The 25466-nt window shown below is 40.9% G+C and overlaps 2 protein-coding genes across 3 annotated transcripts in view; one reads left to right on the top strand and one right to left on the bottom strand.

Annotated features, from left to right (window-relative positions):
* Nucleotides 1-25466, bottom strand: part of crip2 (cysteine-rich protein 2) — a 517344-nt gene that overhangs the window by 21615 nt on the left and 470263 nt on the right. The window contains exon 2 of the mRNA XM_061062325.1: nucleotides 5719-5854. Within this exon, the coding sequence (XP_060918308.1) occupies nucleotides 5719-5761 (43 nt within the window). The 5' untranslated portion in view covers nucleotides 5762-5854. The remainder of the gene's footprint in view (nucleotides 1-5718; nucleotides 5855-25466) is intronic.
* Nucleotides 24430-25466, top strand: part of mta1 (metastasis associated 1) — a 45891-nt gene continuing 44854 nt past the window's right edge. For both annotated transcript variants that reach the window (XM_061062578.1, XM_061062577.1), the window contains exon 1: nucleotides 24430-24581. In XM_061062578.1, coding sequence (XP_060918561.1) covers nucleotides 24554-24581 — 28 coding nt within the window. In that variant the 5' untranslated portion in view covers nucleotides 24430-24553. The remainder of the gene's footprint in view (nucleotides 24582-25466) is intronic.

Here is a 25466-nt window from a genome sequence, read left to right as displayed (position 1 = left end):
ACTTTTTCCACGCTGGAACTCTCCTGCTGCTGTGTGCATTTGTGAAGGTGACGTTCCAGAAAATGTCAGGAACCTGAGTGTCCTGGATTTGTCCAGAATCGGTCGGGACTCCACGTGTGAAAGGGACATTAAAAAAAAAAAAAAGCTTCTGTTGTTCATAAAGTTTGACTATAGTGACAGCGACTTGTTCTACTTTCAGTACCTCAAGTTTACTGTCTTCTTTAACTCAAACAGACCATATCCAAGTCTCACAGAAGTTTTGTCTCCATGGGATTGCATCATTCGCCCAAAAGTATGCAGTAGTTCCGGAAAAAACCTCAAACACTGTAAGGTCTTTGCAAATGAAACATGAAATGGCAGCTGTGATACTGTGGCTCTATTGATGCATGTTTAAAAGACAAACAAAACGGTCAGAGCTAGTAAGCATCTTACAGGCTTACGCTAGCAGGGGTCCATCCTGTTTCTTTTAGGTTCCCAGAGGGGTTCATAGTGTTTCCTGAGTATTTTACAGCGTCACAAAACTGTTTGCATGATGCCTTTTTACGTTGACTTATCTTCTTTCTAAAAATCCAAAATATTTGAGAGGAAACAGGAGTGAAGTTTTTGTTTTCTTTGGTTATGCTGCTATACTAACAGTAGCTATTGTAAAGCGACGCATTGATGAGGCACGGGAAATTTAAAATTCATAAAAGCGTACCTTAAAGGTGCAGATTGTTGGGGCTTTTGGGGCCTTTATTGGAGAGACAGGGCAGTGGATAGAGTCGGAAATCGTGGCGAGAGAGAGAGAGAGAGAGAGAGAGAGAGAGTGGGGAATGAAATGTGGGAAAGGAGACACAGGTCGGACTTGAACCCTGGCCACCCGCTTCAAGGACTACAGCCTCTGTACTGGGCGCAAACTAACCACTAGTCCACCAGCGCCCTGTTACCTGCACTTCTCGCAAGCTAACACTGAATTACTTCGATTTCAAGACAAACAACAGAGGAAGAAAAACTTACATCCATTGACTGCGCCACACAAACAAACCATGTGAGGATTCAACAAGTCTTATTGTTTTAATAAGAAAAGAGGATAAAGTAAGAAACGGTAATATTAAACTGATGTTTACTGCTACATCACATGACGTGCGTGCGTGCGTGCGTGCGTTTCCCGGCTTTCGACTTCCAACATCACATCCTGTACATGCAAACGTCGTTGCCTGTGCATCCCTTTTGCGTGGGACTCGCAAAAAAAAAAAACCTCTGGAACTATTTGATTTCATGTTTTTCTGATTTGTCATTGAATTTTTCTGTGCATGTTAAAGAATGATTCGAGGAAAAACTCTATTGGAAACATGACTTTCTTGCTGCAAAGCTGTGCACCTGTTCCATAAAGGACATCAGACCAATGTTTATTGCAGAAATGATGAGATCTGACATGTTGAAATTATTACAGATTATACCTTTAAAGTGTTGGATATTTTGGATGATCAACTAGCTTTGCTCTTTTGTTCCTCTTGCCGTTATGTAACAGGTCATTCTGTGCGAGGTACACTAGTTTCACCTGTGTTTTGGGAAAAGGGCTGGACGGCCTTCCTTTCAGCACCGAGCTTAATGCCATGTCCATTAAGGGATCATATTTGTGCCTTGAAAAGGCAGAGAAGAAGGACCCTCATTGACTGGCACACAGTAGCTGGCAGGTTATGCAATGGCAGCGAGCAGAGGCATCGACTCAAGAAAATGATGTTACATAACTGAGGAGGCACATTCACACAGCCCGCTGGGGCAGCCGAGTGGGAAAACAGGGCACTCTAGGGTTGACAGAGGAGAGGGGTAAAGAAAATACGTTTTTTTTTTTGTGCGGAGGATGTTTCGGGGGGTTAGAACGAGGTGTGTGGGAAACGCATCGTCGGGCTAAGAGGACGGAGTTATTCTGTCTCTCTGGAAGGACAAACATACAGAGAGACAGAAAGAGCTTTTGTGTGAATAGAGACGTCGATTCTCATTATAATGCATGAGGCACTTTGGGAGTCTCTGCGGGAAGAAAAGGCGAGCCATCTCACCCCATTCCCCCGCCCCCCGGGTCCTTGTAGTTAAAAAAACACAGAAATCAGAAGAAGAGAAGCCTGAAGCAAGTGAGTAAGTGATTGAAGAGGACGAAAGAGAGGAAGAGAGAGAGAGAGTGAGGGGAACTGCTGAATGAAAGAAAGAGAAAACTCACAGCAGAGCACCATTAGTTCCCATTAAGTTGTCGCTTATTCACTTTGCTGCACAAAGATGCATCGCTGCAATTTGGCGTGCTGCGCAGGAGCACTGGCTGGCTGGCTGGCTCGGCTGAATTGGGGTCTGGAGCTGGGGAGGTTCGCTGAGCCGTGCTGTGTGGTGTTCGGCATGCACACGCTAACGTTATATTTCCACTGAGCAGAGGCCTGGTCACATGCCAGCCAATCGTCCCTGGTGTGTATTCCAAGCATCTCTGTACCACGAGAACTAACAGATGTAAGGCCACCAATGTGCACCCTGGAAATTTGATTGCAGCTAACCCTGCAATTTAAAAAAAAAAAAAGAGTAGCATGTTCACATTCCTCACACACCAGTTACAAGTTCCAGTTTCCTGAGGGCGTTAAAAAAAAAAAAAAACACGTCACAAGCAAAGAGAACGGCAGCCTTCCAGTCAACATCGGTGGTGAAAATGAACCATCGCCGCCACAAAACAGCTGTCCATTAAAAGAAACTTACGGAAAATAATAAAAGAAAGACTTTTTTTTTTTCTTTCTTTTTTTCACAAAACCCAAAAAGAATTACAATCCCAGACTGTGGCGCACCGTCGCCCTTTGAAATGTTTTGCGCAGAATTAAAGGGGCCAAGAGTCAAGTGTTTAAAAGCATTTCCATGCTAAATCCAATATTGGGCACCACCAGCTGGAGGAGCAGATGCAGGGTGGGCCAATCACTGCCCTAAATAGCACACCACCAACCATCGCCGCGAGAAGCAAAAGAGGGAAAAAGACAATTTTCTTCTATCAATAACACATGCCCTTGGCGCAGATCGGATTTTTTTTTTTTTTTTTCACGTTGCACTCTTAATCCTGCGCCTCTATGTGTTCCGCAGACCTGGAAAATCACCTCAGCAGAGGGTTTCTGTAAGCTGAGAGGAGGATGTATGTAGGTGGTGCTGCTGAGCTCATTCTGCAATGAAGTCATGCCAGTGTTTCAGGCTGTGGGCAGCGGGCAACACAGCACTAACTTCACTCCCACTTTGACCTCTCTAGAGCTGGAACACACAACTGTTTTTTTTTTTTTGTTGTTGCATGCCTAATGTATGGCAGCTTTAGTCTTGTCGCTGTGGGCCGTGGGTTCGAATCCAACCTCTGCACTCAGCTGCATGTCATCACCCACTCTCTCCTACCAACATTTCCTGTCCTCATTTATTTCCGGGCAGAAAAAGCCCCCAAAAAAATCACACGTCCTAAAAGAAATGCCACTGGTTTCAGATCATGTGATGATGATAAATGACGAAGAGTCCAGTTGAAGAGGAAAGTGTAATGTAAGTCAAAGCTAACTTCAATTCAGAAATAAGCGTTTCCAACCAATAATATGGATATTTTTTTAATCACAGTTGTATTGGAGGGGTATTAAGTATCGGCTTATACTTAAGTCTGGATATCTTGAAGGAGAAAATGGTATTTGACATTCTCTAATCCTTATATTTAAAGGCTACAACCAGAGTGTGAACATGTTGCGTGAAAAAGTGACTCAAATGAAACACTGATGATCAAAAAGTCCTCCAAGCAGGCGGCCTGGATTTGAATCCGACCTGAAGCTCCTTTTCTACACGTCGTGATTAAAGTTACTACATGATGAATCAATTCATCGTTGAAGCTCTACACATCGCCCATGCCTTGTCATAAATTTCCCAGCCTCCCACGCAATGACTGAAACCTCAACTTCAGTCATCCACCTCTCCTCATTTTCTCCATCCTCCCTGCTTTAAGCTGAACCCACCCATTTTGGCTCCCTCTTTAACCATACCATCATCCTTACAGTGGCCTCAGCCCCCGGGCGCTCACCACCCAACAAAGACACACCCCAACCAAAAATAACCCCGCCAGGATGATGCTCAGCACGTTACATAAAAAAAATATTTAAAAAAATAACATTAATCACACAGGAGCTGTGACTCACTCTCTGCAGTGAATTAAGGCTACGTCACAAATGAATACTCAGAGATGCATACAAATGGAGGGAAATTAATCTTATTTGTGTACGTATTATTCCATGCCAGTGACTCTCGGGAAACATAGGATGAGCAGCAGCTGTGAGGTTTGCTGCCACTCCTGTTACGTAAGAGGACTTCCATCCACTCACATAATTGATTTTGACCCCCGTGACAGCTCTGATGTGTGCTCTGAAGTGTAGGAAAGATAAGCAGCGTTGAAGAACAGATTTTTTTGTTTTTGTTCCCAGCATACGGCCAAACATAATTAAACATAATGATCACTCAGGATCCTTCAAGGCAGCGGCGGCAAAGTTCCCTAAAAAATAAACTGATCTGGATTCATATCATGTGTAAGCTTCAGATTGAAAGCAGCAATGTAAATGTTTGTTTATCTTCAGCACTTGCGCTCCTTTAATCCTCCGCTCTGGTCTTTCTGCAGTGCATTTATTTACACTTTAAACATCAGTTGTAGTAAATATAACATGCATTAGTCCTGCACTGTTGCTAAGTATGACTGAAGTGGGATGTTCTGTTCTTCCATCTTTGTTTACAATGATGCATGTTTACAGGTTTTCATCCCACTGACGCAGCATGATGTTGCCGTGTGGGCAGTCGCAGCATATGGCATCTCTGCACTCTTGGCGACTGCTTGAATCAGCTACGCTCAAACGCCAACTGCCGAGCTTGGATTTTAACCAAACGCAACAAATTAAAAATCAGCACAGATCAGTGTCAAACGCAGATAAATCATTCATCCAGGTTTTTTTTTTGGTTTTTTTTGGTATCAGACAGAGTGGGAGATGTTTGATCTCACATGCATTAGAAGCACTTTAGTGTAGGCTTCATTTGTTGAAATATTGCTTTAAGGGCTTTTGTTTACATTCACCCCCTTTGCCAATACAGCTTTTTGTTTTCCCAAAGTTTGGTGAATCATTTACACTGCCAGCAACACACAGTCCCTTAAAAAAAAAAAAAAAATACTAATCTAATGAACACTGTGAACTGTGCTTATGGGACAAATTCCTGAGGGGAATGTATGACAGGTTTTTGTCTCAGTACTTGACTGAAAGCTTAAGGCAATATTGACATTTAAGGAAACAAATATTAAGCTACTGTCAAACAGGCCACTATTCTTCTAAAATGTCATACAATGTTGCAGATAGTTTTTCAAAATACAGCAAAAAGTCAAATAAAAAGCCTGCAGAACCTTATTTGAAAAGTAGCCATTTTTTAGAACATGTACACAATTTTCATAAACATAGATTAAATGTAACTGTGTGAAACGTAGGCTATATATTTTTTTCAATGAATGGACATTAATTACTATCCATGGCAAAGGACAGACCATGCATTGCATTTGTATTTCACTGAGCCTCTTCAAAACAGTGGAACAAGCTGTCCCAAAAATGATCGATACCCTGTAATGAGTATCCTTTGGGCTACCGAGCGGGATAAACATCAGGTTCCCAAAAGTAATTATTTCAAAACGTGGGGAGCAAGATGAAGTAAGGTGCGTTTACTTACCGAAATACACCGTCTTGTCACACTTGGGGCACTTTGAAGACATCGTTGCGTCGTTGTGGGTTCGAGTGAAAGTGACCTGTTTTTTTTTTTTTGTTTTTTTTTGGTTCGTGCACTTTCTCTGCGTCCTTGTTGCTCCTCTCTCCTTTCCACAGCAAGTGTCCCGCTCCTCTCACAGAAGCTGGTGGTAGCATCTATTCAGTCAACGGACTCCTCATTTGCATAGCCCCGCCCCCCGCCACGATGTCCATCCGCGATGCCTCGTTCAGGTGTCGTGGGAAATCCCGACTTTCACGGACCGCTGTAGAGATGAAAAAAGACACAAGAAAAAAAAAAACAGACACTTTCTATAAATCTTGGAGATGTATCGTCTTAGGGCTAAAGACACGGACTCCATTGCCAAATATTTATGATGTAAGTTTTCACCGTTTTAAAATCTAGGCTGTCAAGGCTTCTATATTGTTTAATGATTATCTTTTGAACTTATTTGCGTCCATGTCATTCTTTTTTTTATTCAAAACGCTTCAAATGCCAGGTAAATGTATTTTAATGTATTAGCTCTTAATCCATAGCCTTTCATTTAATGTCTATACCTCCAACTAGCCTACTAGTAGTCCTTCACAACAACTAGCCACCATTAAAGACTCCAGCCTATCTCTATGTCAGACCGTTTACCTGTAGCTATTGTTATGTGATAAAAACATACTATAACTTACACACACTTTCTTTTCTTCTTTTTCTAATTCTTTTCAGGGTCAGCTGTTTTTGCCATGATAATAAAACAGGAACTATTTAGTTTATCATTCTACCAAGCAGCCACCTGAAATGTATAGGCTACTGCTGTACAACAGAAATTAACATGTTCATAGCCTTATTCAAGAAACTATATGGTCTTTATCTAATTACCGCATTCATGGCAGCTGTACAGATGGTCAATTTCAATTTAACTCACCATTAGAGCTATGCATAATTAAGGAATTGGCTCTGGTCTTGCCTGAAGTTGTCTGACAGGCTTCTGCTAAACTATTTTTTCAAGTTATCCTCTGTCCTGGGTACGTCATGTCTGAATATGGTCTCTTCTGGCCCCTTAAAAAAGGTAGAAATGGACAAAATGCTACATTTAAGGCTTCAAAATGGTTGTCCACCAACCCATGGGCGTCTTTACCATTATACAGTCTCTGGTTTTAGCAAGTCCATGCCTACGAGACTTTCATATGTGAAACATATTTAGATGCAAGTTTAACTAACATTAAGTTTAGAAGTATGAAATCAGCATGGAACTCTCCTCACAAAACTTTCCCACTGTTTTGAAGGGGTTGCTTGCATCGCTCGTTTTTTTTTTTTTCAAAATTTCTGAAACAATCTAACTCTAAGTCATGATTGGTCTGCTCATTTCAATTTTAAAAGTATGCAGGATCTAAATGTCTCCCTTAGTCTTTATTTGACTTTTTTTTTTATAATCATTGCGTCTGCACCCCTAAACGGAGCTGGATTACAAATCCTACAACCTAATTTTCTAAGCATGCTCTGGCAATCTTAACAATCTTCATGGTTGAATTTCAAGTCTGAAGTTTTACAAGCAGTACTTGAAGGCAGCATATCTATCCTGGCCAGTCTTTGGTCTGTCACAGCCAGCCCAGACCAAGCGGGAAAGCTTTTGGTTCAAGTTATGGGGCTGCTCACTGTGGCACTTATACTTCCTCAACCCCCCCACCCCCCCCCCCCCTTTTTTTTTCCACAAGAGGAGTAGGAGCAGTGTTTGGTTGAATTACAATGCTCTCATTCAGAGTGAGTGACTCGTAGGAATTTGTTGGGCAAAGGAGGAAGGAGAAGAAACGTGGCTTGGGTGGATCAGCATTACATCAAGGAGGCTGCTGGTTTTGTGACATATTACCGAAGAAGAGAAACAGGTCGTTGCTACATTCACTTGCGATGACTAATTAGAAGACTCACTGACATCCCATTATACAGCAGTGTCTTTCCACTTAGGCTTCATCAGTGTGACTGAGGTCATCTCTTTCACACATTCGTGCTGTCTGATCTGTCTGCCTTGTGACACTGAGCAGAGCCCGGTCCAGGAACAGACACTTTGGTATTTCCCACGTCTGTGTCGCGGCTGATTAGCACCGGTTCCTCCTTATCTCTGTGTTATTAAAAAAAACAAAAACACAATCTAACGGTCAGCTGGAGACTCAACGGTCTCCTGAAACTGTACGCGCGGTGACTTTTTTTTTTTTAGCAAATCCGGAATCAGGGACTTGCCCAGGGAGATGTTCCACAGAGTTTCCTACCAAGAGCCCAGATGAAGTTGAAAGTCTTCCTGCGTGTGTTTCACAGAGAACACGAGTTCATTATCCGTTCACCTCCAGTTGTTTGCTGTGGTTGCAGGTTTGTTGCCGGTTCAGCTGCGCAGCGATATCAGACTCAAACCTGCTGAGAGGAGAGGAGGGAAGGTCAAATATACTACAGAGAGGAATCGGAGACAAAGAGGAGGAAGGGAAATCGAAAGTGAAGGGCCAATGTTCTCCAAAAGCCTCGGCTCGCTGAACACATGCGATAGAGATGTAATGGAGGAGTATATTAAACCCACTATCTGTACTATAAAAGATTTACCCAAGGCTGAAAAAAGCGATTGAAGAATGACAGCTTACTTTGTATAATTTAAGGTTAGGGATATTTGGAGCAAAAGTTAACATCAGGTGGGGGATACACTTCTGTGGAGGAATTAGTAATCCTCAGTACACCAGGCCAATAGTTTGACTTGTCCACACTGTTTCTCCAGAGCAGATCAAGAATCCAGCCCCATGGGGAAAGACAGGAATAGACGGAGAAGGCATGCAAGTATACTTCATCATGTTAGACACTTCAAGTTAGTCAAAACAAGGGGGGGAAAGCATGAACGTGTGGAACATCCTAATCTTTCTTATCAAAAAAAAAGTGGAGTTATCATAAGCACACAGTTGTGTCTTCTGTGGTTTGGAGGAGCTTTTCTGAGAAAATGATCCTGATCACGTCAAAAGGATGTCTCAATTTGACTTGAGGCTTAACATTTCGTATTTCAAAGAATTGGTTAAAAATCTGGTGGGTCTAAGGGAAGACACAATGCGAAATGGTGATAGTTGGATGTTTTGTTTTTAAAGCTTGACGAAGCAGTAAGGACAGGATATCCCAACCTGTGCTTCATACATTTAAATCATTCTTTGTTTGTATCTTTCAAGATCGAACTCACAGGATTACTCCTAAAAAGAAAAATCAAAAGGTAGAGAGTTTTTGCATGTTTCCTCAGGCAGTGTTTGCATAACAGGCCAACCCATCTACAGCTGTCATCACATTGAAATGATGCAAAAAATAATGATTGGTGACGCTAAAATACAGTACATGAAATGTTTTTTGTGGCTGTGCTGTGTCCTGCTCATTTCAACCAGTGATGAAACTTAAATGGATAAGTGTGTTAAGACCTCTTATTGGAAGAAAATAGTTTGGAAGACCTGCAAAGAGTCAGTTCATTATTATCACGCATGCAACTTCTATCCCTTGTTGTGTTAGAGCTGAAACCGTTCTATACAAAACAACGTGATCCGGCCCAGCCAGCGGCACAGAGTGTTTATGAATTTCAGCTGCACACCTGCCCATAACACCTCTCACTCCAACGGTGTTATATAAGCGCTGTGCCCCGAGGTCAGACAGGTGCCAGGGCTGCCCAAGGCCCCAGACAGTGAAAATCCAGTGTCTCTGCCTTCAATTCCTCCCCTTCTCCTTCCTGTTTACCACCCCCTCCCCCTTTTAACACACACACAAACTCACACATTCAGGCTCCACAGATGCAAATGCATGCATAATCCACATGGGCCACGTGACAAATCTTTTCTCTGAGGTGCCCCACAGTGAGACAGAGCCTGAGCCATGCAGCCCCGAAGACCACAGCAGGATGGCTCTTCTTCTAGCAAGCGGGCACAAATGTATATGAGAGGCTTCCGGATGATTTGGGTGAGATCGACTGTTTCTCAGGCCTCTATTTAAAAACGGACAGGCACGTCATTTAAAAAAAAAAAACCTCAGACAGCTGTGCGGTAGCTCTGAAAATGTAAGAACACACTGTTTTCATGGATGACACGTGATGTGTCTGGCGAGCATGTGCGCGTCTTTGAGTAAGAGGGAGAACAAAAAAGAAAGCCTGAATTAATTATTGAAGCGCACAGCGATTTTTTTTTAGAAACAGTAGCCTATGTTTAGCTCTGCTACACTGTAAAAACAGAAAATCATGATAACATAAAATTCTAAGTTAGTTTTACTTCAAGTCTATGAAAATGTTGTGTTAACTCAATATTATACGCTTATCCCGTTGCAGCCAGGAGGGGTTTGGGGGATGTGGATGTCTGTCATCAGCCTCCCTCTTTCCCTCTTTTCTACCGTCAAAAGCCATAAAAGAAAGCAGGAAAAACAGCAAAATACAAAAGCAAATATTGATGATTTTATTGCAGATTTTGTTTGTACATTTTGGCCACAAAGGTGTCCAGAGGCTACATTAAAAAAAGACTAATGCAATCAAATCAACTTTGTTGCTAGTCTTTCACATATCCAAGACTCTAATCACTATTCAACTTATAACCTTGCATTTAAAGGAATGTTTGGTAGTTATGAGTAAGTTGGAAGTTGTTTAACTTCACAGCAGAAAATATAAATACATTTGAGGAGGGCACAAGGGTTAATGTTAATGTTAATGAGAAGCTCATCACGAGGCAGGATACTGCTCTTCACTGTGGCGGCTCTTTGTCCAGCATGAAGAACTCCACACTCCGTACACTCCGTACACTCTGTACACTTCCTTGTCAAAGTCAACTCAATTAGAATGATTACAGCCAAAACCAGCTTAAAATGCAGTTGGAAAAACATCAGTGATAAACGTATAAGACGGACGAGGCAGCAAAGACATATTCCAATACAGTTTAATTCATAGATATACCATCACAAAGCATTATTTCTCTGTCTTAAAGTAAAACTTGTAAACTGAAAGTGGTTAGGGCCATGTTAAAAAAAAAGAAAAGAAAAGTTTTTCTACCACGATTCTCTGAAATTTTATATATATATATTTTTTTTTTAACGTGGCCCTAATCCTCGGTCGTTCACTTGTATATTGTAAAAATAGTTTTTTCATAAAAGACACACCTTCTCAAAGACTGACAGTGAAAGTCTGCAGTTGTAATTCTTGTGACGGAGGTGTGACTTGTGACCAGGGACTTGAGATTCTCCACGTCTTTGGAATCATAATTATCCTCCTTTAAAAAGAACAAAATTAAAACAAAATTAAAACACAGGTCAGGGTAGGCTATAGGGCTGCGCAAGTAAGTGCAGTTACATCGTTATCTCAATGAAGTGAATTTATCGCAAGAAAATTGTATCCATGCAGACAAGCAATGCTTTCTCACTCAGCATGTGTACATCTCTTTACTGTGAGAAGGCAGACTCGGAGGGCAGAACAAACACCTAGCTGCAGTAACCCTTGTAACTGGGGGTTTGTAGACAGACTAGGGACACATATTAGAGTAAGAAAATCATTGTAAAGTGTATTTTAAAAATATAAACTAAAGCAGTGCTGACGAAAGGAGGCAATAAACAAATAAAATAAAACATCACCATAAAAATGACAAGGAGGCCTTTTGATAAAAACAAGTCTTTCAAGGGTATTTAAAAGAAGATTCTAATGTTGCAAGTCTGAGATCCTCAGGAAGGTCGTTCCATAGCTGTGGAGTCTGAACAGCAAATGCTAAGCCTCCTTTGCTTTTAAGATTTGATAACACAATACTGTGAGTTACTTTTTAAAAAATGTCACTTTTTGTTTCTAAATGTAAATAAAATGATAATAAATGTTCCGGAGTTGAAAGGGCATTAAAGTGTTTCGCTATGTATATATACTGTACTTGTAATCAAGAGCGTACCTGGAATTAAGCCATCGCTGACGGAGTGAGCGAGCAGATCTTGGCCTGATGAGGGTCCGTCATCCAGTGAGTCAGAACATTTTCTTTATCACCCTGTGAAGAGATTAGTGCTGTAAAAAGTCTACACCAAGACATACAGGATGGTTTTCAATCTCGACAACATTTCCAACCAAGATTTTACTTAAAAGCATACATTTAAATTCATTCATCATTAATTTAAGGAAGAATGTGCGACTTTTCGATCCAGTAGATGTCGCCCCCTTGAGCACCAGCATTAAACCAAAACAAACTGCTGTTTGGCGACACACAAGCCTCCGCTCTCCTCCAGCCGCACACCTCCATCCCCTCTCCACTTGCGTTCACACGAAGGAGTTATCAATTAAAACACCATAATTAAGCACCATGTAGAGCAAGTTTGCCGACAAACTTGTCCTTTGCTGGAGCTGCAATAACCTGTGGTCTGCATTGTTGTTAGCAGGCTAATGTTAGCACACTCGGTTAACTCATAGCTTCACATTGAACATAAATTGACACAGAATGACCGTGACCTAAACACACTTCTGAGACATCCAAATAAGCAGCGAGTATGTTATTCTTCTTTTCACTAGTCCTTGACTAAAACAACTTTATACGCAAGGTCGTCCCGTCCACGTGAACACGGCTCCGACAACAGTGCAGCTGGGGCCTCTCACTCATTGTAGACAGTCGTGACTCAGAGGGACATTTACAGACGATAGACTTGATTTCTGCTTTATTTATGTGTCAAATGTTGCACAAATTATGGGTTTGTTTTGTGTCATTGCGTTTTCCTTTGGTTGTGTGCGTTGGCCCTCTACTGGGCACTATGCTGTGTTTAAAGCAAGGATCCAGGCGAGGTGAGACAGGTGAGTGAATGGAGGCAAACAGTTTTTCTACCGTGTCAGCCTGTCGGAGTTAAACGCATCCAAAGCGGATTTGTTTGTTTTGTTTATAGACGTAGTGGTTCGTCATATTTTTGTGTTTAAAAGTGTTTAAAAATGAATGGATTGAAATATCCAAATCACATCATCAATGGACTGTGTTCATTTCTTCCAGCTAAGCACGCGTCTGAAAGCTTCCACATTCATCCCTCAAGTGACTTTTCTAGATAATATTGGGTTTGTTAAAATTGGTTACTACAGTCTTCCTTTATCAAAACTTGGCTTTACTTTCAGTTATACACATTACTTTGGCTTACATGTGTTGATTTGAATAATATGTATACACTGTAATATGTTTATCAGAGACAAACATTGTAAGAAGAATATATCCTTTATTAATCCCACAGCATGCACTTGTGAAGAGATGTTAGAGTGAGGGCCTGCACATGAAAGAGTGCCCGAGCAGTTGGGGTTTCGGTGCCTTGCTCAAGCGCACCTCGGCAAGACTCAGGAAGTGAACTCTCCAGATACCAGACCAATTTCCAGACTAGGTCCACACCGGTTATGGAACCGGCGACCCTCCGGTTCCCAACCAAAGTCCCTACAGACTGAGCTACTGTCGCCCAAACATTAGACATTTGTCAAGCGCCGTAATAACACATTAACTCACTTTTACCCAACGTATCATAATTACAGGCGGTAAAAGACACTGACATTTCATGGCCCAGACTGAACATCAACGCTGTGCTGCAGCCATCGTCGTGGTAATACTTGGACAAGCTGCAGTGTTTATTTGAGACTGGAGCTTAGTGTGTGGAGAGGTGGGATTAAAATTCTGCTTATCAGAAAATAAAAATTAGCATTTACAGAAGCAGGTCTCAACTAACCCCTTTCAAAGATCCTACATCCATTATTTCTACGGCTTCGATGACAAAAAGAGGAATTAATGTTTAATTTGGTCAACAATGAGGCTGCGATAAAAATAAAAAATCTCTTTGATACCTGTGTCGACCTTTGCCAATGCAAGGATTGAAATGTGGAAAAAACCTGTCCTTTACGAGTAGAAACGCATTGTATATCCCTGTTGATAAAAACATAACAAATATTACCATAAAGTCACACCAACCAAACCATGCAGAGCAACGATTCAGAAAATAATCCAGAAATAATCCCTGTCTCCTACAGTGTTAGACAGACAGACAGTGTAAGAGACAGGGTACGTTTAAACATGCTCAGCACATGATAAGATATATGATGGAGGACAGACAGACTCTACAGAGATTTTATTTAATCAGATATTCTATCTTTTAGATACGACTAAGAGGACAGCTATGCTGGCTGAGTCGTATTTTAAAGTCTCAAAACGAGATGGGCAATACCTCCATAAAGGATTGTGTCTTATTCTTTAGCCTTTGTACAACGAGTTCATTAAAAGCACAAAATATTCAGTAAATGTTAAATATATGATCTCTATAATCATTATCAATCATTATCAACCCTTTCATGCATGAATTAAATAACAGAGCAGGATTTTTACTTCTTATGACATGCAGTGATGTTAATTTTGAGAAAGTTACATAAGTGTCCACTAGAGAGGATGTCATGCAACGCTAATGCAAAAATTACTCTATAAATAAGTCTTTTGATAGAAACACTCTGAATGAAACTGATGTAAAAACCTGCACAATATATATATATATATACATATATATATATATGTATATATATTATTTTTGCCTTAATTAGATAGGACAGCTGAAGAGAGACTGTTGAGAGAGTGGGAGATGACATGCAGCAAAGGGTCGAGGTAGTATTCAAACCCACAGCCACTGCGCTGAGGTCTATTGCCTCCCTACATTGGGCAAGTATCATAACCGTTCGTCTATGGGTGCCCCAAAATATTGTTTTTTTGTTAAAAACAACCCTAAAAATTGCAGTTTAATAGTATAAATATTTTTTTTTACATAAAAAAGTGACTCCATATGAAATGTAATTTCTAGAGCAGCAAAGTCTCAATATTAATAATAATAATTTTTATACAGCGCCAGCAACATAATTCATACTACAGAATTCAAAAGAACATTCAAACAGGGCACATTCAAATAGAAAAAAAAAAGATATATTAAGCTGCTCAAAACAACTAAAAATAAGCACTCATCGACAGACTCAAGTTAATTTAGGAAAATGGCAATCTGGGAACCAATTGGCTGTCTTCAGCTTCCTAATCTCGTAGTTGTGAGTGTGAGCATAAATGTGTCTGTCTCTCTCTATGTCAGCCCTGTGATTGACCGGTGAAAGTCCAGGGTTTACTCTGCCTCTCACCCAATGACAGCTGGGATCAGCTCCTGCCCGCTGCGACCCCAAAACGGGATAAGCGTACAGTTTAGATAACGGATGACTGGATGGGTCCACGGCTTCCTTTCCAGTGTGCTGTTCATTGTTTACAGTCAGATAATTTAAGATGTGAGAATGTTGAGAGAAGCTGTCTACTGGGAGGATTGTTTGCAGACGTCTCTTTAAAGAGCATAATAAAAAGCTTAATTGTTGTCTAGCTACAGTGGATAAATTTGAGGATTACAGCAGATGGGTGACACATCTTTTGCTCGCCATAAAACTGTCCTGCAAACTGCCAAAGCTTGCTGAAACATTGTAAACTTACAAACCAAAACCAGAACGCTTCCAATCTCAATCTCACTTTCCTTAACGTTTCTGTCCAGATTTCGATCTGCAAATGATCTGTTCATAAGTGATTAGGCTAAAGGAAATCAGAAATCAGTCTTTTTCTTTTTAAGAAGTACCAACAGAAATCGTTTTATGGCTTACTGGCTCTGGACCTCGTGCCTTCTAAACACTGTGTGATCGGGGACAAACCCACAGTCCTCACTCTGTGTAAAAAAGGTGCACTTTACAGTTTTGTCAAAAAGAATATGAGGCCTCAGTGGTTTGAGTTTGACATAAACATAAAGCAGTATTTGAAGGATAAAGTTTGGTCTATGTTTCCTCACACGACATTTCTTTCTGACTTTTAGTTTAGGGACAGAAATGAAAGGAGGGAATGTCCCACTGGAGACGCCGTCACTTTGTGATGTGTCTATTTGATTTGTCGAGCTCAGACGGCTGGAGCCTCGTGTAAGCTATGGCGAAACTTCTGAAAGCATCTTTGCAGAAAGTACACTGTGGATTTCTTCTCCCATCTCCCAAAATAGATCGTAAGGATTTTTTTTTTTTTTTTTATACGTCCATTTCTTATGAGGAATAATTGAAGAGACGAACAATACTTTGCTTTCAGTGTCCATGGGGATGTGACGACTCTTTGAAGACAAAATAATGTACAACAGAGATGATACAATTATTTCATTATGGAATATTCACCATGTGAGCACAATTTATGTAATATCTTCATATTTAATTTGGACTCAGGAATTTTCTTAGTCGCCAAACAAGTTGATTCTGTTACAATCAAGATAATTAGATTCTCTCGGATAGAAACGTTAGTGTCCTTCACTTTATGATTGTATGGTGGATAAAATGATTCTACAGTAGAGCAACGCTGAGGCTGTCTTTACTTATTTTTTCTGGGCCACTGCCCTTTATTGGATAGGACAGCTGAAGAGAGAGACAGGAAATGTGGCCAAGGTCATATTTGAAACTACTGCCGCTGCAAATAAGACTATGGTCTCCGTTAATATGGGCGGGCGACATAACCGCTATAAGGTTACCCCATATCTTGAGGCTTTCTGGGCGATGTTTATACCATACTTCAGACAGGATTTTGTAAATGTTTCTTATACCAACTTGCCCTGCAGGTTGCCAGCAGGTGCTCATGTGTTTCATGCTCTTATGGGTTGTAGGTCTATTCAAATGGCTCTAGAAGCATTTTTGATCTGTGTCCATACAGTAGATAATGCCCCCTTGAAAATTGAAAAATGAACCCAGAGAGACCCTTATGATGAAAGCAATCCATCTTATCTCCTAACATGCCAATCTCATCCTTTTTTTTTAAACAGTCAGACATAACACTCACTGTAAATCTTTGCTGTGGATACGTAAGCAAAGGCTAGTTCTGCAGTGTGCTCTAATTGGCCGATCTGACATCAACCCAGTGGCAACAGTTACAGACATTACAAATAACTAATAAAAAACAATCAAACTTGTCACTGATGGTAACGTCTGCTTTTGTAGGTCATATAGAGGCATCAGTATTAACACTTGTCTATTTCATAAGCAGATTAAAAAAAGTCCTCACAGGAGCTTTAAAGACGTATTTGTGTTTGTGAATTGGTCTTATGATGTACAGTAAGGCCTATGCATGAACTTCCTTTAGTGCCTTTTATTTATAATTCTTCTATCAATCACTCAAATTATAAAAAAAAATAGTAAATATGGGACCCCTTTGCTCTCAGGCCATGGGTGGATTTCAAATTTTACAGGAAGTTTATCACATGCTGAACTTTCTCAAAATACTAGATTAATTGAATGATATGTCCAGAAGTTATTTAGGTTTACAAGTTTGTTTGGTGAAATGACCAACCCTGTAGGCTGAAAATCCTGACTAAAGTCAACACATATCCTTCAGCCAAATCTTAGTCCCAGTCTCATTGATCTCTCTAACCCTAACCCACCACTTACTTTTAACCCAACCCTGGAGTGGCTTTTTACAGACAGAACAGCAGTCTGTGTGCGGCTCCATAACTGTATTTCTAAGTGCGTATGGGAGAGTACTCCTGTGTTTGTTTAAGCTGTAGACAGTCAATTTGTAATTTCACTCCCATTGGGACTCTCAGGGGTTTAGATTCCACTTGATGCCATTTTTAGGGATGTGGGTGTATTGTTTTAGTTGGCAAACGTCTTTACTGGTCACTTTTCGTCAAGTTCCACTTCATGCACTCTCACTGTTCCCTTGTCTAATCTAAACCCCTATTTTTAGCTAGTGTATATGGAATATATTCAATAAACCTGCCCCCCCCCCCCCCCCCCTTTTTTTTTTTTTTACAACATGAAGCAAGTATTTGAGGAGGAACATTTTTTTTTTGCTCTTCCAACGGCTGAAATGGAGGCTTGCTACTCGTGCTGGATACTAATGTGGGCCCCTGTGGAGGGAGGGTGTGGTAGAAGCAGCTGGCAGAAGTTTTGGGAGGGTTTGATCTCCCTGTCCTCTGATCCTCCCTTTCACAGAGATCCCCATCATGTCTAAGGGGATCTCTTAAGAGATGTACTTGATCCAACTGAAAATACAGAGATCCCACCTGTCCTCATGTTGGTCTTGATGAGTTTTTATTTATTTATCAAAACATCACCAGATTATTAATATCTCAAATATCTACTTGAAGCTGACCTAACATCTGTAACTAAGCTATTTAAGTCACCATTAAAGATATCGGTGCCTTTAGCTCTCTGAAGTTTCTACCTTGGATCGTTAGGCAATCAGCTGAAAATGAGTCTGAAGGCTTTCCTGTTGGTTTGTCAGCAGGTTGTTGAAGGGGAACTGATTAGTGATCAATCCGTCCACAACGCAAGATCTCACTCTGCTGATGTATCAGTGTGCTGTGTGAGCTTCATTCATCAAACATCAACAGGATGTGGAGTCATTCTGTACCACCAACTGATCAAGCCTATATCAATACTAGGGGGTGGGAGACATTTGAAACGATAAGCGTGTATTTTAAAACTGTGTTGAAAAGTACCATAATTTCAGTGCAGTGTGTTGGAAATCTGCAAGAGGTAAATGTGAAACTTAAAATTTGGTACAGTGTTATCATTTGCTTTATAAAATTGACGCTGAATGATTAAAATAATTTAACTTCAGATATATTCTTGTAGTTTTGAGATGTTCATAGTTGAACCCGGGTAATGACAGTAATTCCAGGGTAATTTTTTTCCAACATTGGCCTTAAAATAATCACTAACATTTGAAATCACAGGTCTTTGAAATGATGCTCGTTGGAAAACCCAGAGAGAAACCGCCCACTTTCACAAGCCCACAAACTGACAGGCACTCCCCCTGCTAGGTCTGTCCACAAACAATCAGTCACTGTGACAAGCTCCTGCCTACTTGGCTCACCAGCCCAAATTTCATAATAAAAAAAAAAACCACTGGAAAATATTCTCTACCTCAGCGTTAAACAAAGCCTGCTTTTTCTTTCACGCAGGCAGGGACATTTCAGACGTATAGCTCACTTACGTAGCCTCGGTCCATTCAGTGCATAAAAAGTTGGGTCCAGCTGATGCTGTTCTACACTCTTGGTTGGGCTCTGAATAAACACAATTTATCAGGTTAAATAAGAAATAAAAAATAAAAAATAGTGTTGTATAATCGGTACCTCTGCACTTGGGAGGTGCTACTCTAAAAAAGGAAACTCTAAAAGACTTCATCCTGTTATAGGCTTTCTTTAGGAGCCTTTAAGAGACAAATATTTCCCTATTTTCTGCATCGAAAAGAGAAAGATGAAACATCTTACTACTGATAGCATAGTGTGACACCCATGGCTTCCTCACAAATATTGGCCCCGTCATCTTTACTCATTTTCTGAAGTATAAAGATATATGTTATATCAATCAATAAATCTGTCTACCAGTTTTTATTCATACACTTCCAAATCACAGCTGGGTGTTAGGTGTACAGCCATCTGCTTCAAACACCCTGAGCCAACTAAACAATCCAACTTTTCAAAGCATGCTGGAGATATTGTCTCAGCCTAAAAACCTTCAGTCAACCTAATGGTAGGCTGAGAGCTGCAGCTGAGGTGGGTTGTAAAGCCTCCTGACAAACCGTTACATCGCTCTCACCTTTCAATCAGGTCAGCCTCACGCCTATATGGATAAAAAGCATCGTTCATAAAATCAAAACTGACCCCCTGTACAGTGTGTGCCCATGAGGACAATAACTAATCAGACCTATACCGGGCTGCAGGATTTTGCACTTCCGCATTGGCTTCATTTTCAACACCAGAGTTTGCCGCTTGGTTTCAACTTGGTTCCTCCAATATACCTGAATGTGCATCAAACGATTAGGCTCTGATCTCATTCTGTGGACGCTCAAACGAGATCCTGTTTCTATGTAAACCAAGAACCTGACATGCTCAAATATTCAGTTATCCCACTGGAATCAAATCACATCTCTTCTTTTTAATTGGAAGAGAAATACGTTTTTTTTTTTGCAGGCAATTACACAAACACGTTGATTGAATATCTGTGTGACTACATGCATGTGAGAATCATTTTGATGGAAATATATGCATAACATGGATGCTGAATCTTTGCTCTTGACATCAGCTGGTGCAGCTCACATGGTCTCAAACCATAAAATGACAAGTATTCCTGCTGGAAAGAAATTCAATACATGACTTCCTGGTGCCATTTGACATTCCTGTGATTCCCTTCATGGTGAGTGTGGTGGGTATTTCCCCACAACGGCACAGCCCTCTCACCAACTGCCAATGCCTCTCACTCTCTGAAGATGGAGACATGCTTGGCGGACCCCCAGCTGTTTCACAAAAAAAAATGTGTTGCATGTGTCTGGCCTGGCGGCTGCATGCTTCCATCTTGGCACATGATCTTATGGTAGAGCGTGGACCCTTGAGCGGCAGGATTCCCATGCAAGGTGGGGCCAGGAATCTACGAACGGAGTCTTTTCTGCTGCCACATATTCACGTCTCTGCATTCATGTCTGAACCGAGCCTTTCTTCTCAATGTCATAGCTATTCCGCTTTCATTAAGTGAAGGTCAGAGTATCAATAACCCGCATGTGCAATATTGTTAATCCCTTTGGATTAGGGCCAAGGATTCTTACGAGGCCATCAAAGTATAGCTGAGGGTTTCCAGCCAAGCCATGTCGGCAGTAACAGAGGACAAGACTGACAGAACCACACACAACCCACACGTTAAACCCGCTTTTCCAGCACACTACCAGACTACATAATGTCAAAACTTGATTTATGTTTTGTTTGAGGTCTACGGGCAACATTTTTGTGTGTCACCCCGATGTTACTCATGGTCGCCTTCCCAAAATGCACGACATTTCACTGAAGCATCATTTGCACTAGTGCCTGCATCTCGGGCCTTTTGTCCCTCCTACTACATCACTGCCTAGTAAGGGAGCAGCTAAGGACAAAGAAAGGCTGTGCGAGTGATGACCCCTGGTGTTGGGATGAGGTAAGTGCAATTTAGAGCATCTTTCCTTTGCAGTAAAGAATCGAGGCAAGGCGATTTTAATGCCTTCTTAACAATCATGGACCTTAAATGTGTGATTTGCAAGAGCAAGAGACGACAATAGCATTCTATCCAGCAACAACCGGCTTTAGTTGCAGTTTCCCCTTCATTATCAAACGCTCATTATGTCAAAAGCAAGACAAGAGCTCCCCCTGTAGTGCAACATTAACAGATACAAGCAGGTTGTCCTGTGCAAGATCCTCTTGAGAGACACTGTTTCTATTGTGATGGTTAACTGTGAAATCTGTCCGACACTCCCCTTCGGCACAGATTCCCCATTAAAAGAGTCAGCACTGCCTCACGGCGAAGCTTTCAGAGCCACGTAAACATGGGTAATCACTGAAGAAGTCTGCAACAGACCTGTCACTTTCAAAGACTAGCGTGCAATCAGTAAAACCATCGAATATTATATTTGTGACACTTGATAGACGTCTGCTATTGTGAGTGTTTTCTATAAACTGAAGTATATCATGCCTCTTTAGCAAGCGCTCATTGTACAGATGTGAGAATGTTGAGTCTGTTGTCGGTTTACTGACATAAAACTCTATTACAAAGTCGGCAAGCCTTACACCTACAGCAAGACTTTGGTGCAACTTGACAGAAACTGTCATTGGCCAGGCTGACGGGGAAATGTTGGGTGCAGGAAGGTACCAACCTTTTCACCCAACATCCAAGCATCAGCCAGAGGACACTGACACATTGTTCCTCATTAACAAGGTTTGGGTAATGTGTTTTTCCAATGTTAACACAAACGTACATCTATGCACAGTTGTAGAGGAGAGATTGCTCTAACAATGCAGCCTCTGATGCTGTACCTCCCATATAGCGTCTCTTGCTCCAAGAAAGAACCCCCGGGAGGGAACAAATGAGGAAGCACAATCAGAGATATGGAATGGTTTCTGCCAAGAAACAGGTCCAATTGATTTCCTCTTTGTCTTTGTCCCTCCTGTGCATTTTTGTGCTACATGGAGGGAAGAAAGAAGGCGACAGAGCAGGAGAAAGTATTGGAGAAAAAGAGAGGCCATCAGAGGTCATCCTCTGGGATTTCAAGCAAACCAAAGGGGATTCTCTGCATACGCTTTGTGTCTTGAGCAAATCCATCTCCACGGGCTGAGATTCATCGGGGGGAACACCTGCTCTTCTCTCTACTGTAAACGTGTTCTGCCTGCATGCTCGCCTCTCTGTCATCATGACTGCAGCAACATCTGGAGGAGCAAGTTGATTCAGAATGAACGTCTGAACAGCAGCAAGCAGCCAAGTCAATAAAAAATATAAAAAAAACTCTGTGAATGTAGTCACATGCAGTCCCAAAATACAAGGCTACATTGTGGGCCACCTATTTCCCTCTAATTAAGATGATGTTAAGTATTGACAACATTTTCACCCCAATTCATTTTGAGAGCATAAAAGCACCTTAAAATAAGATGTTCTGAAATACTGTACTTGAAAAAAGTCAATTAGGGAATATGGGCAAAAACATAAAGTGCAATACAGTAAGCAGCAAATATAGTCAGATAATGACCATGTTTGATGCAGCAATGCTACACACGGCAGTGAGCAGCACATTGCCCATTGGTCAATAAATACATAAAATGTCCTCAGGGTAATAATGCTCTTTTATTTTTTTAAGCAGCGTCATAGTTCACAACTAAACTGTTTTTTTTCCCAGTATGAAAGCTGTGATTGAACACACTCCCTATAATGAAACAATAGTTTCACAAATCTATACATAAACACACACACAGTCTGTCTCTGTTCTTTTTTTCAGAAAGAGCCCAGGGACACAATACAGGATCCCTCCATTGCAGCAGAGCTCCAAGATTGAGGCTGCACACTTGAGCAGGAGTGCGTACTGTAAACACAGGCGATTGGCTGTGAGCCGTCATGTGACTGCAGACTGTAGTCCCCTGTGTTAGAAAACAGTAATTGAGGCTTCCATATGGTATAGATCAGATGTAGCCTTCACCACAGCATTCCTCCAGCACAGAGGCTACCCTGCTTATATCCACAATGAAAGCTGAGCTAATCAAACAACTATTGCCAAAAGACTCTACTATTTGTGCTCTCTGTTTCCTGTATCTCACTTATAAGAAACATTCTGCATCACAATTGTTTTATTGAAAACAAAGCTGCTTATATATAGCTTTAAGAGTCAATTATGGATTATGATGAACAGCTACATAATGTTATGATATCCAAGGGAATAGCAGTGTTTGTTGCAGGTTTGAAGCTAGTCTTTGCAGAGCAAAGCAACAGCTTTACATTTTCACACACCCAGTCAGGTCTGCACATTTAAAGAGCACAGTTGTAATAATCATAAGGACAAAACCCTTCTGTGATGCTACCTGCGTATGCCATAATATCGTATCATCAGTCACTGCGCTTCTCTAAATGCACACTAAGGACAAAATGTTGTGCAACCATTTGCTTTACAGTCAAACTCTGACAAAGTATGGGCTGATATATTTGTGAACGTGAGCTCTGACGCTCAATGCATTAATAGATAAAACTTGCAAAGCAACAGCAAGAAAATAATGAATTCATAATGGTCTGATTGAAAATCTAGCCAGATTAAACAGCATACATTACATCTGAAGAAAACTTAAAAATAAATAAACTTCATTGTCATGACAGTATCAATTCCTACTGCGTTTACTGGAGACAAGATCATTACTCAATCACTCTTTATAGTCTTAGAGAACATAATGCATAAAATATTGACATAAAGCAGCTTACCTTTAATACCAACATGTTAAACAAAAGAGTGCCGTCCTGACAATCAGCCCAGGTACCCTACATTATCTGTAGGGTAATTAGGTACGTGAAGGATGTACCTGGCTTTAGTAATTGTTCTTAAATGCAGTAATTAAATGTAACTAAGCCTATTATTCTTCGTTGATAGACCAAAGGGGACCTCCTTTAGTGGTTTGTGGTCCTCACTTGACACCACTGAGCTGAGGGACTTGGGCTCAAAGCATTGTTTAAAGGGATGAGACAATAATACACACAAAACACTGATTTTAACTCCTAAATTACCAGTAGGCCTTTATCTATCTATACATGTTTATACTGTATTGTTTTTTTAAAGGTAAAGGTATTGTCCAGTCTTATCAACTGCGTGAGACACAGTTATTCAAACAATCCCAAATTTGGCTCAAACCAGATGTTTTTGTTAAAAAAAAATGTTTTGCAAAGGTGCAACAAATGGGATTTCACCTTAAATATCGCGATAGTTGCCCTCTTCTGACCGGGATAAATAACAATTTATATACTTGCACTTGTCTCTCCACGCTGCATAAGTTAATTTAGCAACGCAAGCCCAAAAAATTCCCTAAAAACAGGTATTTCCCCTTTTATTATGATTCATACCAGCGACTTCACGAGAAACATGCTAATTAAATACAAAGGAAACTTTAATTAAGGCAGGTTGATGGGACAACCGTTGAGTTTAGATGAAAGAGTGACGTCACCGATGAGGCCAAAGCTCAGACATGTTATTGTTTGCGGCTGTATTTTTTAAATTACTAGCACTTACCGTTAACAAAATTAAACTCGAGACAAAAAAAAATCCGTCATCTTCACCACTTCTCGTCCCCCAAATAATGCCGCCAAACTTGGGAGTCTTTGTATAAAGTGTACTGTCTCTTTAAGGTCTCTCAGCTCGTCTGTTTCGTATTGATCAATCCACCATTTTCCAACACACAGCGGCGGCAGTGCTAACACAGCTCCGGCAGCGCGAGAGAGAGAAGAGAGCCACCCCTCTACCTGGAGAGGAAGCCAGGGACCGGGGCAGTCATGGCAGCGAACATGTACCGGGTTGGAGGTAAGACTTCGGGGGCGAACATTTCCGAGCCGTCCCGCAGTGTTTTTTACGGCAGGAATCGCTGTGGTTCGCCATGGGTCTTTTCTGTATTTACAGAGCGTGGTCCGTCTTTTCCTTCCCTTCTATTATTTCCCTAAAGCTAAAGAGCCTTGTGCTTCACAGATGATGATGGTGACTGTGTGAAGAGGAGGATGGTGATGAAGAGTAGTGGTTCGCTTGCTGAAACCGCTGCTTGATTCCCTCGTTTCTTTTGTGTTTGTTGTAACTTACCATGACCCCCAGAACAACTAACTTCAATTCGCCGATGCACCTTCAGTAACACAAATGTTGTTGCCATAGATTTAAGGTAGCATGGCGAACTTATACTAGAAGTTGTGCGTGCAATTCAACTATTGCACTGCTGCTCTGTTGAAATGTTAGCACTATGAGTTATTCCTTCACCTGTGTGAAACCACTAGGACTTGCAGGGATGCAGCAAAGGGGGATGCTTTTACAGAGAAATTGCAGAGAAAGGAACTTGTATTTAAGAACTTTCCTCTTAGTTGCTGGAGCTGAGATCAGAAAAAAAAGAATACAATCCTATCACATGGTTGAAAATGTTTGCATGTTGTTTTATCCAGGCTAATATTATTTTTAATTTGTACAGGCATCTTCAGTGATACCTAATTAAGATTCCTGTCCCCCCCCTTCTCATACTCATTGTTTTGCCTTTCTTGCTCTGATTCTAGTCCTGTAGGTTCAGTGTCAATATAGATGCATGCAAGTTCTTAAAGCTGCTATTTTATTTTTTTTTATAAAAAAACATGTGATTGTTTTTAAGCATTTTGGGACTTGTTTCCCAACATCTCTTCCTATGAAAGGACTTGATATTATAAGGAAAGTCAG

The sequence above is a fragment of the Labrus mixtus genome, chromosome 18 (assembly GCF_963584025.1).
Source record: "Labrus mixtus chromosome 18, fLabMix1.1, whole genome shotgun sequence".
Classification (NCBI taxonomy): Eukaryota; Metazoa; Chordata; class Actinopteri; order Labriformes; family Labridae; genus Labrus; species Labrus mixtus.
Note: the sequence above shows the minus strand (reverse complement) of the source record. Positions and strands in the feature narration are given on the sequence as shown.